The following is a 16,557-nucleotide window of genomic DNA, read 5'->3' on the forward strand; positions in this document are numbered from 1 at the left end:
ATTCTTATGAAAATAGGCATGGACGCGGGCGCGCCTTGGGCAAGGCCAAAGTCGAGCGCGCGTGCCCTAAAAACATTGTAAGTTGTCCACGGCATAGGCGTGTGCGTGCCTTGAGCAAGACCAGACTGAGCGCGCACGCACTCAGCCTTCTTCACGCAGACTGAACTTCTTTTCCTCTTCATGTGAGGGATAACTCCAACAATCTCCCCCTCCTGAACAGTGAGAGGGGATACCTCCATGCAATTTCCAAATCAATAGGAGGAGTCTGCTACCATTCCGGCAGTAGCACAATAAACATCAAACTTACCTTTCGGTAAGACTTTGGTCATCATATCCGACCCGTTCTTATCGGTATGGATCTTCTCAATACACAAATGCTTGTCTTCGAGTACTTCTCTAATCCAATGATAACGCACATGTATGTGCTTGGATCTAGAATGAAAACTCGGATTCTTGCTCAAATGGATGGCGCTCTGACTGTCACATAGAACTACAAACTGTTTCTGCTTTAGCCCTAGTTCCTCGAAGAACTTCTTCATCCATAGCATCTCTTTGCAACATTCAGTGGCTGCAATATACTCGACTTCTGTAGTGGAGAGGGCAACACACTTTTGCAACTTAGATTGTCAAGAAACTGCTCCCCCTGCAAAAGTAACCAGATAACCGGAGATGGACTTCATCGAGTCAACATCACCTACCATGTCTGCATCAGTGTAGCCTTCAAGTAAGGGCTTACTTCCACCAAAACACAAACATGATTTGAAAGTGCCCTTGAGATATCTCAATATCTACTTAACACCTTCCTAATGCACCTTACCCGGATTTGATAGAAATCGGCTTACAACACCAACGGCGAAAGCAATATCGGTCTTGTACACACCATTGCATACATCAAGCTGCCCACTGTGGATGCATAAGGAATCTTTTCCATCTAACTCTGCTCATGCTCACCCTTTGGACACATCTCTTTGGTCATGCGGAACTGGCCACCAAGCCGACAACTGACTGGACACATCTCAAAAGACTTACTCAAGTCTTTCTTCAGCTTGGATATCTTGTTGATGTTTGGGTCAACTATCAACATATCATCCATATACAACAAGAGCACTATGAAATCCCCGTCTGAAAATTTCTGAACAAACACACAATGATTGGGAGCAGACTTTTTGTATATATCCTTGCTTCGCCATAAAGGAATCAAACTTTATGTACCATTGTCTCGGTGCCTGCTTCAACCCATACAAGCTCTTTATCAGCTTGCATACTAGGTGCTCCTTGCCTTTGACCTCAAACCCCTCTGGCTGGTCCATGTAGACATCTTCTTCAAAATCTCCATGAAGAAAAGTTATCTTAACATCTAGCTGCTCAACCTCCAGGTTCATACTTGCGGTCATACCCAATACCACCCGAATAGAAGTCATCTTCACTACAGGAGAGAAAATCTCATCAAAGTCAATACCTTTCCTTTGACCAAATCCCTTCACAACAAGGCGAGCTTTGTGCCTTGGATGTGGATTATTCTCCTCATGCTTGACTTTGTAGATCCACTTATTCTTGAGAATTTCTTTTCCTTCCGGTTTCTCAACTAACTCATAAGTGTGATTCTTATGCAAAGAATCCATCTCATCATGCATGGCCTTCAGCCACTTTTCTTTGTTTGTACCTTCAAGAGTCTTTTGATAATATATAGGTTCTCCACCATCAGATAGTAAAACATACGTATATGGTGGATACCTGGTTGAAACTTGTCTCTCTCTGTCTGGCATCCTTACCCCATCTGCTGATGCCTCAGGAGGATGCACTTCTGCTTGCTCTGGTGGTGGTTCATGCACTTCATATGCATCTTCTATATCAATAGGTTCTATCCCATCATGAGCAATAAGATTCTCATCATGAGCTTTAGGCCCATGGTTCTCTGCATTCTCAATGCCTTCTGCACGTTCCACAGTAGAAAGTTCTAGTTCTGAATCAACAAGATCATTAGTGAAAGTTTGTAGCTTCTCACCTTCCTCGAAATCTGCTATGGTTTGGTCTTCCAAAAACACAACATCTCGACTTCGGATTACCTTTCTTGTTAATCGGATCAAAGAGTTTGTAGCCAAACTTCTCATCCTCATAACCCAAAAAAATGCACAGATTGGCTTTGTCATCAAGCTTGGATCTCTCATCCTTCGGAATATGCACAAATGCCCTACACCCAAATACCCTCAAGTATCCATAATCAACATCTCTGCCTTACCATACTCTCTCTGGATAATTAATATTCAAAGGCTTTGTCACAGCCTGAATTTCTAAACAATTACAAAGTGAATATTTGAAATATAAATATCTCAAACATCACTATGTTCAATTGTCTAAAAACCCAAGCTATGACGGAGTGGATACAACTCATGCCAAAACCGAAAACCCACATCATAAAAGAATCAACTTAACAACAAAACATCTCCAAAATTTCTCAACCATCACTTTATTAAAAGACTATCTTCCATCCAAAAATCATCAATATAAAACTCTAAGAATAATAGGTATTCAACATCGTATTCTCATGTCATATTAATAGAAAACTACGTTATTACATACTTCCAAAAGATCAGACCTAATAAAATAAACTCCCGGACTGCTCCAGAAACAAATCCAAATCAAACGTCGTGGTTCCACTGTCTTCCACCTATGTTCCCAAGAACACACCCATGTTGCCAAAACAAAGCAAACATGGGTCAACAAAAATGGAATTTGCTGGTATGAATAGACTAACCACATAAAAACAATGTCATACTTTAATTATCCAAACAATCACTTTATATTTTTCCATAACTTAATCATTCTCAGCTTGGAAGGTAGTTCCGTCATTTCAACCGGCATAGTTTCTTCCCAAGCAAGACTTCCATTCTATTAACTCATTATAATAACCCATCTTAATTACTTAATAATTGAATTAAATCTTACCGATATCCACTTCTGTATAAGGGTAGGACATCGTCCCTGCATAAAATATTATTAAGTCCTACACTCCTGTAAACGGAAGTTAGAAATTCTAAACAACATATGTAGATATCCTATAAGTATTCAAATGCAAGTCCAAGCACACCCGCACCATCAAATCAATTTCTCTTATTAATTAATTAATTACTTTTCTTATACACCCACCCTTTAGTACATATATACCTTAGGTCATTCCCACCACATTCAATGAATACCCAGGTCATTCATGGCACAGTCAATGAATACCCAGTTATAACGTTAACGGGCCATTTATGGCACATTCTATAAATGCCCACCTATCACATGACATCTTCAGTCATAAAATCTCATTTCCAATACTTGAGGCGTGGAGAGATTCAAAAAGGGGGTGGTAACTTGGTTTACGCATTATAGAACGTTGTTACATATATTATTTCAGATAACGAAGGAGTATCTTGTTTCGTTTATTATTGTTTACGTGTTATTAATTATATCAATGTCGAAGTGTCATAGCATCGTATATCATAACAGAATTATTATAAGAAATGAAATATCACATAGTAGTTAATACACGTACACACGTATATATAAAAAGGTCTTAGCCTAAAGCCAAACACGCTATTTGCCCTAGACTTATCCTACTGGACCTAATCCTAGCAAACAGTCAAAAGTCAAACTGGGTCAAGTGGTCAAAGTCAACCCTGGTCAACAGTCAAAGTCAACCTGCTAAAGGTCAAGAGCAGTCACCAACCAAGTTAACAGCAGTCAACCAACCCCAAACTCATCCAACCAAAAACCCAAAGACTAAGGCCCAAAGGGTTTAGTCTTTCCCAGTCCCAATCTAAAATAACTTAAGCCCACAAATGAAATAGAAAAATAAAACACTCAAGCCCACTTGTCTGATTTGGCCCAAGCCCAAACGAAACAAAAAAATGCAATGTTCACCTTCTTTTTCTTCTTCCTCAGCTCGCCACTTCCACCAATTGGCCACCACAACCCACCAACCTAACTCCACTATAGACCCCACAGTTCCACTCCTCATCAAAAATCCAATCTGCCGATACCCTAAAACTTCAATTCCCTTACACTTTAACAATCGTGATCGACCGCCATTATTGTTCTGCAAGAGCTTCCATCGAACCTAAACCAACAACCCATCTATTCTTCACCAGACAACAACCAACAACCAAGAACCAAGAAAAATACCACCACAACCACCATTCAATTCAATCGACAGCAACAAATCAAAGATATGAAATTCATCAGGCATCAATGCAAAACAGTTTACACCCACAACAATCAATAAGTTTTGATTCAATATAAGAACAATTAAATATTTCATTCAATGGAAACTCAATTCCATTCATGGTTAAACAAAAAGATAAAGTCTTCAACTTTCTATCGATATCAAATGCCGAAGTTGCAGTATATCTGTTCCTCTGCGTTAACAATCTTGTTTTTCTTTGTTATACCATTTAGTTCAAAACAATAACATGCGTATACAACAAGATTTCCAACCTTTACAGTCGACAAAAAAAACGATGATTCAGCAGTAAATCAGAGTTTTAGAAATTTTCAAAGTGAAACATTTTATATCGTTGAAAGTATCTACTCACCATAACGCTCCGACTATCAGCTCGCTATCAGTAGATTTCCATAAAAACTTCCTTTTCTTCTCTCAGTAAAACTCCCCCTTTTTTTTCTGTGTAAAACTCACTGTGTTTTTTTTTCCAAAAACTCTATGTGAGAATCTCATTTTTGTTTTCAAACTCCCCTAAAAACAAGGAAGGAAAGTTTATCTTTTAACCCTACTGGATTTCCTATCCTTACTAATATCTATCCTATTTTGTTTTACTATTATTATTATTATTATTATTATTATTATTATTATTATTATTATTATTATTATTATTATTATTATGGTAATAGGAAAAGTAAAAGTTAAAACACGAGGTGTTATAGGCTTCGATGGCGATATGTTGATCACATGTACAGCTGTGCGCATTGCTTCTACCCAGTAGCTTCTAGGTAGCTTAGAGTGAGACATCATGCATCTCATTCTCTCTACAATGGTATGGTTCATCCTCTCAGCTATACCATTTTGCTGCGGAGTTTTGGAAATGGTCTGCTTATGACGAATCCCATGACTCTGGTAATACTCTTCAAACGGTCCAATGTACTCACCCCCATTATCTGAGCGAATACACTTCAAAAGCTTCCCTGTCTCTTTTTCCACCATGCTATGGAATTTCTCAAACACTCCAAGTACTTCATCCTTGGTCTTCAGACTATATGCCCATACCTTTCTCAATGCATCATCAATGAAGGTCACGAAGTATAAAGCTCCCCCGTGGGACCTTACTTTTATAGGACCACATAAATCTGTGTGCACTAGTTCAAGGACATTGTCCTTTCTGTGAGATGGGAATCTTTGGAAAGACACCATGTGTTGTTTTCCTACCAAACAATGAGTACATCTATTTAAATGTGTACCTTTGATGTCTGGCAAGGCCTTTTGCTTGGCAAGAACTTTCATGCCTTTTTCGCCCATATGACACAGTCTCTTGTGCCATAGTTTGGAGAAAGCTTCTTCTTCTGCCGCATTTACTTCTGCTTTATACAAACTAACCTGCGTTTTGTAAAGAGAGCAAGTTTTCTTCCCTTTGGCTGCTATAATGGAACATCATCTAAGTTTCCATACCCCGTTGCCAAACGAGTTTACAAAGCCATCATCATCTAACTTTCCAGCGAAAATTAGGCTTAGTCGAATGTCAGGGACATGCCTTATATCCTTTAGTGTCAAGGTGTATCCGACATTATTTTCTATGTGAACATCCCCAATGCCTACAATTTTTGAAACTCCACTGTTGCCCATCTTCACTTCACCATATTCACCATAGCTGTAGGTAGTGAAGAATCCCCTGTGCGGTGTGACGTGATAGGATGCTCTTGTATCTAACACCCACTCTGTATCCTGGCATAAGGTACTAAGACAGCACTCACCACAATCTGACACAATTCCCACTAGACCATCATCGACTAGTGCGGTAGTATATTTGCCTGAGTTTCCGTTCCTCTTTACCATGTCTTCATGTACACAGCTATTCTTCTCATCCCTCTTCAGTGTTCTGCACTCATACATGAAGTGACCCTTGGTGGCACAGTAGTAACATTATCTATCTGCCTTAGGAGTTCTAGCTTCACTCCTAGATTTGCTTCTATCATCACCTCTAGAATGAGATGGTTTTCTGCTTCTACCTCTCCCCCATTTCTCTATGACAAGGATCTCTATGTGAGAGGAGCTGCTTCTTGAACTCCTTCTAGTCTCCTCATTCAACAAAGACGCGGTAGCTATCTCCATGGAAATGATTCCATCCTTAGCTGATCTGTGTAGAGAAACTGCTAACGTCTCCCAACTTTCGGGTAGATAGTCTAATAGAAATAAAGCCTTAACTTCGTCTCCCATATTAATTTTCATCAAATGCAACTGATTGATGGTATTCTACACTTCACTAAGATGCTTAGACATTGAAGAACCTTCTTGGTACTTCGTGTTGGCAAACTTCTTAACGAGCAGCACTTTGTTTCTGCCCTACTTTCTCTCATAGAAGCCTTCAAGTTTCTTCCATAAGCCAAAAATTGTAGTCTCTTGGGATACATGGTGAAAGACATTGTCGTCAATCCATTGTCGAATGTACCCAATTGCTTTTCTATCAAGCTTGCTCCACTTAGCCGCAGCAACCGATTTCGGTTTTTCTCCTCCATTTTCAATGGGTTGTGTCAAGTCCTTACAATAAAGCAAGTCTTCCATCTTGGCTTTCCAAATGGTGTAATTCTTCCTATTCAGACTCGTCATGCGAGTGTTCACATAATGGTCCATCTCTACAAGTTATTTTCAACTCAAACCTCCTCTCAGGAATTTGTTCAAACACCTTCTGGGCTAGGTTTGGATAACACCCTAAGTTAATCTAACCTGGCTCTGATACCACTTGTTGGGATTAACACCGATATCAATCGATCCCCACTACACAAATAACTTGTATTTTAACTCACTTCAACTCCAGACAAATTTTAACTATAGCCTAGCTAACATGCCCAACTCTATTAACAACATATAATAATATAAATAAGTAAAACGCATACCACAACACAAAGATATACCGTGGTTCGGCCAATGTTGCCTACTTCTACAAGAGCTAATCCTTTTATAAAGTGGGAAGGAATATTACAATCACTCCTTTCAGTCTCTCATCTTACTAGGTCACTCCTCTCTCTTTACAGGCTTGTTTATCTGTAAATATTATCTCTCAATCTTGATTGCTTTCAAGATTGGGTTTTCTCTCTCTTATGTTGCCTTGGTTCGTGTGTTATGTCTGTTAGGTTTTGCCAAAAACCCAAACTTTATATTGCAAACTCGCGATTTCGCAAAAATAGAAATTTTGATGAAAATAGGCATGGGCGCGGGCGCGCCTTGGACAAGGCCAAAGTCGAGTGCGCGTGCCCTAAAAACACTATAAGTTGTCCACGGCATGGGCGCGTGCTCGCCTTGAGCAAGACCAGACTGAGTGCGCACGCGCTCAGCCTTCTTCACGCAGACTGAACTTCTTTTCCTCCTCATGTGAGGGATAACTCCAACACATCGATGTATATGTCCCACTGCTTGATTTTGACGTTATTTTGGGCATGTTCTAGTGTACTAACGACGAGGGGGTGGCCATGAAGGAGGGTATTAATCTTGGATCCATGTGAGAGAGTGTTGATTCTAAATCCTCCTTCTCAATCTTCATGGGTGAAACATGGTATTTGACAAGTGTCAAATGTGGTTGTGGGTATTTCAAAGAGAAGAAAGCTTCGTCAGCTGGACAGAATATGGTAACTGTTGCTGCATTGTTGTTGCTTAAAGCTGAGGAGATAAGGGTGGGGAGAGTCATCTCCAGGGTGAGAGACATAGCACTGTAACCGCCATCTGATATAGCCTTAACAATCTTCTCGTGTGTTTCTCGATTATTATGATCACTAGATGTGACTCCTTCAACAGGAGAAACTGGAAAAGTTGAAAGAAATAGAAGAAAGAGGAGAGACAACTAAAAAGTTGAAGCCATGAGCAAGAACGAATTCTGGTATTCTTGTTGAAGAGTATATATAGAACTCAATTGACCTGCTTAAGGTTTTGACATATTGGTAACCAACACAAATTCCTATTTCCTAGCTAACTTGGATTCTTTAAACCGGGTGTAGCATGTGATTTGGATTCCTAAAGGAATCTGGATTCTTTCAAGGCCAGAAACACCTTCCATCCTCACGTACTCTGGTTGCTTGGCATGGGGCTGCATCAAGGAAACAGGATATAGTAAATAAATCCATGCTTAGTTGGATGTTGGCCAGTGACCTAAAAGTTACACCAAGCTCAGCCAGCCAGCCTTAGTGGCTTGTTTTCTAACGATATTTTTTGTTTCTTTAACAAGGGCAGAAAGTCTGTAATGTTAGTCTTTACTCCCACATCGACGAAATAAGGCAATCCAATAGGCTATTTGAACCTCTGTGCGAGAGTGATGTATACGACCTTACTTGAACAGGATCTGTTCTATAGGGAAGTACCTCTGTTTCCTTGAGTAATCAAGAGACGGTAACCAAAGCTTGGTAGATGAGCCATGACCGTGCCATCAGAGCGTGATTAATGGTAGGATTATCCTGATGGGGTCATTCTTGCTTGTAGAGGATCGTTCTCAGCAGCCTCTGGGTTGCCTGGGGTGATCGTGCGGTTGTCTGACAAGCTTCAATAAATTTTTTGTTCAATTTATTTAACATAAATCACAGACTAAATTTGGAATACGATGTGACATTCAGACAAAAACTAGAACATCACCATAGAGTCTTATTTAACATAAATCACAGACTAAATTTGGAATACGATGTGACATTCAGACAAAAACTAGAACATCACCATAGAGACTCTATCATGCACATGAAATTGCTGGCCAGTACTTAATTCCAAAAAAACTGAACTCAATCCAATAACTCCAGCAACAATTAGAGTGCATAATTCCTCGTTTTATCCAGCAGCTTCAAGCCTGAATACTCCTTCGCGTCCTCATCAAACAACTCAAATATACAATCTCCGACTCTATTTCTGCTAAGGCTGAGGAACTAACACTAAAATTAAAGTGGAATACAACTATGCTTGAAAGGAGATGAGGAAGCCTTCTGAATTAAGTCCAAAATCATATAGACGGCAAGTTCTTATGGTTATGTCTGGCAAGATACACTCTCTGGCAAGATACACTCACACACAGGTAGTATGATACGATGAACGGAAATAGAGTACGAACCAAAATGCCAACAATTACACAATAACACGACTCTAAACTGAAGGATCAACTGGAAATTAGTATGTTTAGGACTCCGCCATACAAACCCAGTAGAGACTGCAGAGGCAAGGAACCAATAAGGACATATATAATTGGCACGTCAAGGAACCTCTCACTGGTTGTAATAGAAAAAAATTCTAACAATTGTCTTCCATGTATTTCCGATCCAACACGCTGTTTCCGACATAGGAGTCGCTAATACTAAAAATTCGGAAAATATTTTAAACGATACATCCATGTCCCTTCTCCCAATACCAAACATAAATGACAAAATCACATCTCAGTAAACAAGCAAAACGAATAAGAAACGCAAGGAATCACTAGACCAATTAGACAACTAACAATATATGTTCTTTTATTTTTGGTAGATCCAGTACAATAGAAGTATCACAGCATTATCATATTGATATCCATTACAATGTTAAAAGGCCGAAGTCACTAGCAAGTAGAAACTAAAAGATTCAACGAACATACGGAAAGACTTCATTATCACTACTTAAATCTAAACCAACATATCCAGCCTTCCTCCTATGGCTCAGAAGCCAACATCTACGCACAAATTCCACAAGACACCAAGTCGCTGCTGAAAAGATGGCAATGTTAAGAATCAACTTCCTGCGTAGAACTATATAGCTGATTATTCCCGCATCACTTGAACCTCCATATGAGCTGCTATTTCTACTTCTGTTCTCGTCGTACCACGGATAAAGTATGGTTTGAAAGGCGGGGTCAAAAAAACTCTCCACACCGTGAACGATAACATGTCCATCGTTGTATATGTCCCAGTGTTTGATCTTGACGTTGTTAATGGAAGCAGTTTGGGCATGTGTTAGTGTACTGACAACAAGAGGATGACCATGAAGGAGGGTATCAATCTTGGATCCAAGTGGGAGTCTTGACATTAAATCATCCTTCTCTATCTTCATGGGAGAAATATGGTATTCAAGAAGTGTCAAAGGTGGTTGCGGGTATTTTAAAGAGAAGAAAGCTTCATCAACTGGACAGAATATGGTGACTGCTGTTGCATTGTTGTTGCTTAAAGTTGAGGAGATGAGGGTGGGGAGAGTCATCTCTAGGGTGAGAGACATAGCACTGTAACCGCCATCTGATATAGCCTTAACGATCTTCTTGTTTATTTCTCGATTATTATGATCACTAGATGTGACTCCTTCAACAGGAGAAACTGAAAAAGTTGAAAGAAATAGAAGCAACAGGAGATACAGCTGAAAAGTTGAAGCCATGAGCAAGAAGGAAATTTGGTAGCAAGAGAAAAGTAGAAAACCATCAAGTGCGGTGAAGAGTATTTATAGAACTCAATACTAAGCTTTGAAACCGTCTGAGGCAGTAAGAATCCTAAAGGGATTTGGATTTGTAATTTTGGTTCTTCAAAGAAATTACCTCCCCCTTTCTTACGTGCTGGGCATGGGGTAGTATCATATAAAAAAACAGGGCGTCCCCCTTTCTTACGTGCTGGGCATGGGGTAGTATCATATAAAAAAACAGGGCGTTTGATAAACAAAGCTTTAGTAATGGATACAGATAGGTTCAAGAAGGGTGTGAGGGTGCAAATTCATTAATTTCGTGCGAAAAGTTTTTAATTCTCAGGGAGTAAATGTTTGATTGATTCAAAAAGTTTTAAATACGCCGCTAAAAAAAACTCGTAAATTGGTTCATTAACCCAACTCTTTAGAAGACTGTTTCCTACACTTACCGGGAAAATGTCTCTGGGGAAAAATGGGGGTTATTTTCCGTCGTTACTAACGGAAATCCTGCTGCATATTTGCTACAAAACGGAATCCGCTCGCATGCATGATGCATCAATGTAAAAGCTTTCAAAGTGCAAAAGAAAAGCCTAAATTCTCATCAATTCATTACTACACACAAAGTATTCCAAATATTGCAACAAGATCAAGACTTCCAAGTATGAGCAACAACATATACACCCCTAGCAGTTTTAACTTCTCAGACATGTAGCAAATCATAAAAGAAATAATAACATGATCATAGGACTTCAAGAGTGACATCACACTCCATCGTCCTCCACGCATAACTACATGAGAAAAATGATGAAATATAGTGGAAAATCGATAGAATAGGGAACACAATGCAAACAGTCTCAAAACTCCAATCTATAAATATAGGTGGTTCAGCTATAAAGTGATAAAATTAGGGGTTGGGAGTTGAGACCTTGCCATACAAAACCAACTACAGACTTCAAAAGCATATCTGACCTTATGGTCTACAGGGAGATGCAAGGAACTGATATAGAACATCTAATGTGCACATCAAAAAACGTGTCACAGACAAATTTGAAAAAGTCTGTACTGATAACAATTACTGTCTTTCTGACGAGATAGGAAAATGAGATAGGTATTACAAACAAAACCCTAACGTCAGGTCCTCCCCAATCAGGTTTTATGGAAATATGAGCATCAAGTATCATCCTCTGAAATGAAAGTCGTTATCAAAGATATGAACATCTGGTACTTTGGTGTCGATCTCCTCTGCAACTTGAAAATAACCATAAAAAGGATCTGCCTATTTAGACGAGAAGAAGTAGTAACAATGTTCGTATACAAGCCACACCCCAAGGCACAACCACAACACCGTAAGCAACATAACCAAAGAAAGAGGCCTCAGACTGTTTAGGAAATTGCTACACAAGATGATGACTATATAGAAAATTAACCAGGGAACCAGATTCTTCGCATTTTATTCTTTTAAGGCAGGAATAAAAGCAAAATAACCTACCAAACTATATGATCCTTTCTACTAACTCCTACACAAGTAAAACCATTACACAGTATCATGACTGAAACTCTGAAAGTGCATTTTTTTCCTCCTAGGTCCTACAAATAACTAAAATCATTCACAGAAAGTGCATTTTTTTCCTCCTAGGTCCTACAAATAGCTAAAATCATTCACAGTACCATGCCTGAAAGTGCCTCACACAAACACTTAGGCGATCACCAGAAGTTTGGGTCTGCGATCATTCAGACACTGGTAAAATACTAAAAAAGCACATCAACATATTTATGTGTCCACGATTTTCTAATACTAAAGCACGTTCCAATGCCAGCAATTTCTATATTTTGATACGCACAATTGGGGATTGCAGATTGGCACTTTTCTAAACAGATAATTGGAGCTCTCTATTCACATTCTCCTATTTTGTTCCCAAGTTACACATAAATCAACAATCAAACTAAACTATACAATTCCAACAATTCACACAACCTCACTTGATCATTCATAACACTTTTCCTCGAGCTCAAAACCACATAACAAAAACAAAAACAAAAAACCATTCTAACAAACAACAAAAATCTAATAAAAAAAAAACTGAAATTAACACCAACCAAACAGCTTCATACAACAGTCATTTATATATAAACCACAATCTTATTCACATAACCATTCAGACAAACATACCCATTACACTGCCTTCACCATCCCCATTCTATCATACCCATTAAACAAGATAAATAATAACACCCCATCTCACTAAACCAACAAAATAACACAAATACAAAACACTGATATAATTATAAAAAAAACACTAATCAAATAACACGACCAACAATGGGATACTTAGCTTCAAACTTCTTTTCCCAATCATTTAAAACACCCATCTCTTTTTCAGAAAGCCCATCAATACAATCAGTTACATCTTCTTCCTCTTTACTCATTTTACCTAAAGCTCTACTTGCATCTTTTCCAGCAAACATATAATAAGATCCCCCTGGTCCATAAAAGCTTTTGCCTGTAGACACGTCGTAGATCTTTCCCTTAATTGCCACGTAGATTGGTTTGGAAGAGTCAGTGCCGTTGAATTGAAGGAGTTGTTCCTTTGTTAGCTCCATTGGTGAAGAAAGTGTTTGATGAAATTACTCAGAGAGACAAAGATAAGGTGATTGATATGAGGATGTGATTGGCCCTATTTTCTTAAATGACTGATTTGCCCCTATTAACGAATTCGTATCTGGACTGCCATGGATGGGAGCAATATTAAGTACGTGACAGGATTGAAATCAGTGACACGTTACTTCATCTTCAAACTATAATTTACACAAGTATGTGTTCAAGAATCACAGTAATGATAAACCAAGTATCGTAAAATATAAGAAAAGAGCCATGGGAAAAACTTTACTGATTTCTGATTGATAAAATACATAATAAATCTGTTCGAGACACTATCAACCTAGAGTTATTGAATCATTGAAACAAAAGCCAAGCCAATGTTGTTTTTGCTCTAATAAATATTGCTCTTTAGCACCCAGACAATCAATGACAAGTTCCATTGATAAGAGGAAAAAATGCAGTTTTTGAGTGTCGGACGAGATGTAGGCAAAGTGGACTTCCATCCACTTCTGTCGGTCCACTGATTTTGCAGGCCAGTCGGAATCAGCAAAGTCAGAAGAGTGGAAAACCCCCACCCGAAAATTCAACCTCCTGAAAAGTAAAGAAGGAAGTTTTTGATGTCAGAATAAATTTGATACAGCAGCACAGATGCATACAAATACTTAAAACACGGAGAAACCAGAACAAATTTCCAAAGTAAAGTTCAAGGTTAATCACATATGATACGCTAATTTCATTTATTCGTTGTTTCTATGCCATTTCCGCTTGCATCTGGCTTAAACTTCCTCTCATACTCACAAGCGAAACTTTTCACAGGAGCTCTAGGTAATAGACATACTTCAATTTAAAGACAGCATATCTACCTACACGACTAGACGTAGCTACCCCACAATTTTCTTTATGATCCCACCAAATTATAAATTAAGACACCATGAACCGAATCTAAATGTCTGAAGGCCTATTCAGACTTTCAGATTACAAGTCCTTTCCTATCTTGCATTCACAAGTCACAACACTTTGTATCAGTCAAATAAATATTCATTAGAAAACACAAGCATTCTACAACAGTATGGCAAACGATACTAACAGTCTAGACAAGAGGAACTTACCCGAGCAGGGGGTAAGGACGAGACCCAGTCTGATGCATGAGTCGGAAGAAGACCCAAAGAGTTGAGCTGTGCAGATTTAATAAAGTTTTGATTAAAATAACGTCAAAGAAAAACAAACCAATCTTAAAAAATGTATCACTGCGACAAACAGGGCAACCGGACAACTAAGTCATCTTACCTTCCAAACACCCAACAGCAGAGCTGCCAAGTTCAGCGCTGCAAAGACTAATTTAGGTGCAAGAGTATCTACTTTTGGATCCTTGTAAGGCTCAAAAACTGCAACATTCGAATGAGAATATGATATCATTGAAGTTGGTAATTATATATCATATTTGATGAATGCAAACTGTTAAAAGAATCTGTGAAGACAGGCAATGCTCTTAACAGATGGCATATAATAGCAATAAGAATCAGATTTCTAGGGATTTACAATGGTAGCAAACAACACTCCATCTCCAAGAGTTTGTGATGATAAATACTGCTTTGAAGTTTGAAATTTGAACCTCATGTGTTAAGATTCACGCTGAAACTAGGCTTTGTTTTCCATTAAAATAGAAGTAGAGGAAAACCTTTAATTAAGGGTTGTGTTTCGCTCTTCAAAACACATGTTCTGGATAGACATCCAAAAGAATCAGTTGTACTCAAAACAATCCGGGAATGCATATACTTTCCTGTTTTGAAGGAGAAATATACTTGAAAAAACTTTATGTATGTTACTAAATGCAGAAGGTTGAGTCACCAATCGCTACTTCAAAAAAATAGGTTGAACCATTTGACATAACTCACTCTCTCAATTCAATAGACTCTCTAAAGTGCCAAAATCATACAATTTTACATGTATAAATGAAGATGAATATATGAAACCAAAGCAAGGATGACTTGTAAGCCAACAAAAAAAAACAAACAAAAACAGTTTGGTGGCATACCTTTTCCAAGACCTTGAAGGGCACTTAAGGGCTGCCAAAGAGCTGAAAATGTGATGCCAATGCTAAATAAATGGACTGTGTTTCCAGCCATCCACATCATGAAGCCCATCATAAACAAATTCTTGACAGGGGCTTGAGCCACTTCCCAAGCTTTCTATTCATGCAGGAAGAAGAAATGAAGTTGATTAGTTATACTTTTGGCTAAATACACAATGTATCAGAATAAAGGTGTGAATAGGACAAATAACACAAATTCTTTCTGAGCTTACGTGTCGTTTTGACTGAATTCAAATTATTAGTCAACTTTATACTAGGCATCATCAATAATCTCAAACGCCCCCACGTAACCAGTAAATAAAACGAATACCTTGAGTCCGTGGAACCATTCAAAATTAAAAACTTAGGACAAAAAATAGGAAGCCTACTGAAGTAGCATGACAATTGGGAAGACCAAAAGAAGCAAATCTTGTTCAATCTTAAGTACACAGGTAACAGGTTCCAAACTCAATGTGAAACCGAATATTAGACGTGACACATGTAATTCATTAGCTAATATACTATTCGAACTATAACTGATTAGCCCAACTTCACAAGTAGTTACAATTATTTCATTTAATCGATAGTCTTTCGACTTTATGAGTTCACCACCTTCTACCACACTTTTTAAAACAGGTGAACTTCAGATCATAGAAGTTACTAACAGAAACTCCTAAAGATAGTTTCTTTTTACTATTCATGTGGATGGCCATCTTTACAAATGTTTCAATCAACTCAACTAATATGTTAATACATATGTTTCAATGTGGCAAATAGAACAAAATCAAAGGAACATAACCTTGTTTTGCTTGTACCTCACTCGAGACACCTATAACTAATAACAATATTGTAAATTTACAGCAAAAAAAACACGGTAATTCAACACACTCATTCAATACACTAGTTAAAAAACTGTACTTTACACGAAATAAGACATGCCCAATATAAAAAAAATAAGAAAACCAATCTTAAATTTGGTACCTGAGATTTCCATGCTGCTTCAGCATCCTTTTTTTGACGACTAACTGTGGAATCATCCTATAAAGAAAAGGGCGCTGTTTAATTGGGTAATATTAATGAATATATATATAAAGAAAAGGGGTGGTGGGGTTGTTACCTGATCTTGGGAAGCTTTGGTGTAACCAGGAGGATCTGGGATGTCTTTGATAGAAAGAGAAGAAGTGTCTGTCAACTCTACTGCCCATCTTCTTAGCATAACTCCTTTCCCTTTCTCCATCTTCTCTTCTGGCCTGCTCTTCTCTTCGGGGAGTTTTATGTTTTTAAGATCGGGTATCA

General features: G+C 38.4%; 2 protein-coding genes and 1 non-coding gene across 3 annotated transcripts; 1 reads left to right on the forward strand and 2 right to left on the reverse strand.

Moving 5' to 3' along the window:
* Nucleotides 1–8,519: 8,519 nt before the first annotated feature.
* Nucleotides 8,520–8,737, forward strand: LOC147508416 (small nucleolar RNA U3). Its single transcript, XR_015219731.1, has one exon. It is a non-coding gene; the product is annotated as a small nucleolar RNA U3 (small nucleolar RNA).
* Nucleotides 8,738–12,696: 3,959 nt separating this feature from the next.
* On the reverse strand, nt 12,697–13,316 carry MAPR2 (membrane-associated progesterone binding protein 2). The gene has a single exon (XM_086600947.1). The coding sequence runs from the start codon at nt 13,190–13,192 to the stop codon at nt 12,893–12,895; it is 300 nt and encodes a 99-aa protein (XP_086457073.1). The 5' UTR covers nt 13,193–13,316; the 3' UTR covers nt 12,697–12,892.
* A 134-nt stretch (nt 13,317–13,450) lies between these two features.
* Nucleotides 13,451–16,557, reverse strand: LOC147508418 (ER membrane protein complex subunit-like protein). The gene is made up of 6 exons (XM_086600946.1): nt 16,379–16,557; nt 16,243–16,299; nt 15,226–15,379; nt 14,478–14,575; nt 14,300–14,365; nt 13,451–13,781 (listed from the first exon to the last, which is right to left on the reverse strand). The coding sequence occupies exons 1-6, from the start codon at nt 16,496–16,498 to the stop codon at nt 13,743–13,745; spliced, it is 534 nt and encodes a 177-aa protein (XP_086457072.1). The 5' UTR covers nt 16,499–16,557; the 3' UTR covers nt 13,451–13,742.

The sequence above is a fragment of the Coptis chinensis genome, chromosome 3 (genome assembly GCF_015680905.1).
Source record: "Coptis chinensis isolate HL-2020 chromosome 3, ASM1568090v1, whole genome shotgun sequence".
Classification (NCBI taxonomy): Eukaryota; Viridiplantae; Streptophyta; class Magnoliopsida; order Ranunculales; family Ranunculaceae; genus Coptis; species Coptis chinensis.

Bases quoted from the DNA above. Each gene is read 5' to 3' on its own strand.
- MAPR2 (XM_086600947.1), bottom strand. From the start codon at position 13,192: ATGGAGCTAACAAAGGAACAACTCCTTCAATTCAACGGCACTGACTCT.
- LOC147508418 (XM_086600946.1), bottom strand. From the start codon at position 16,498: ATGGAGAAAGGGAAAGGAGTTATGCTAAGAAGATGGGCAGTAGAGTTG. The intron at 14,576-15,225 runs GTATGCCACCAA...CGAATGTTGCAG, and splicing joins CCTTCAAGGTCTTGGAAAAG to TTTTTGAGCCTTACAAGGAT. The intron at 13,782-14,299 runs GTAAGTTCCTCT...TTTACTTTTCAG, and splicing joins CGTCCTTACCCCCTGCTCGG to GAGGTTGAATTTTCGGGTGG.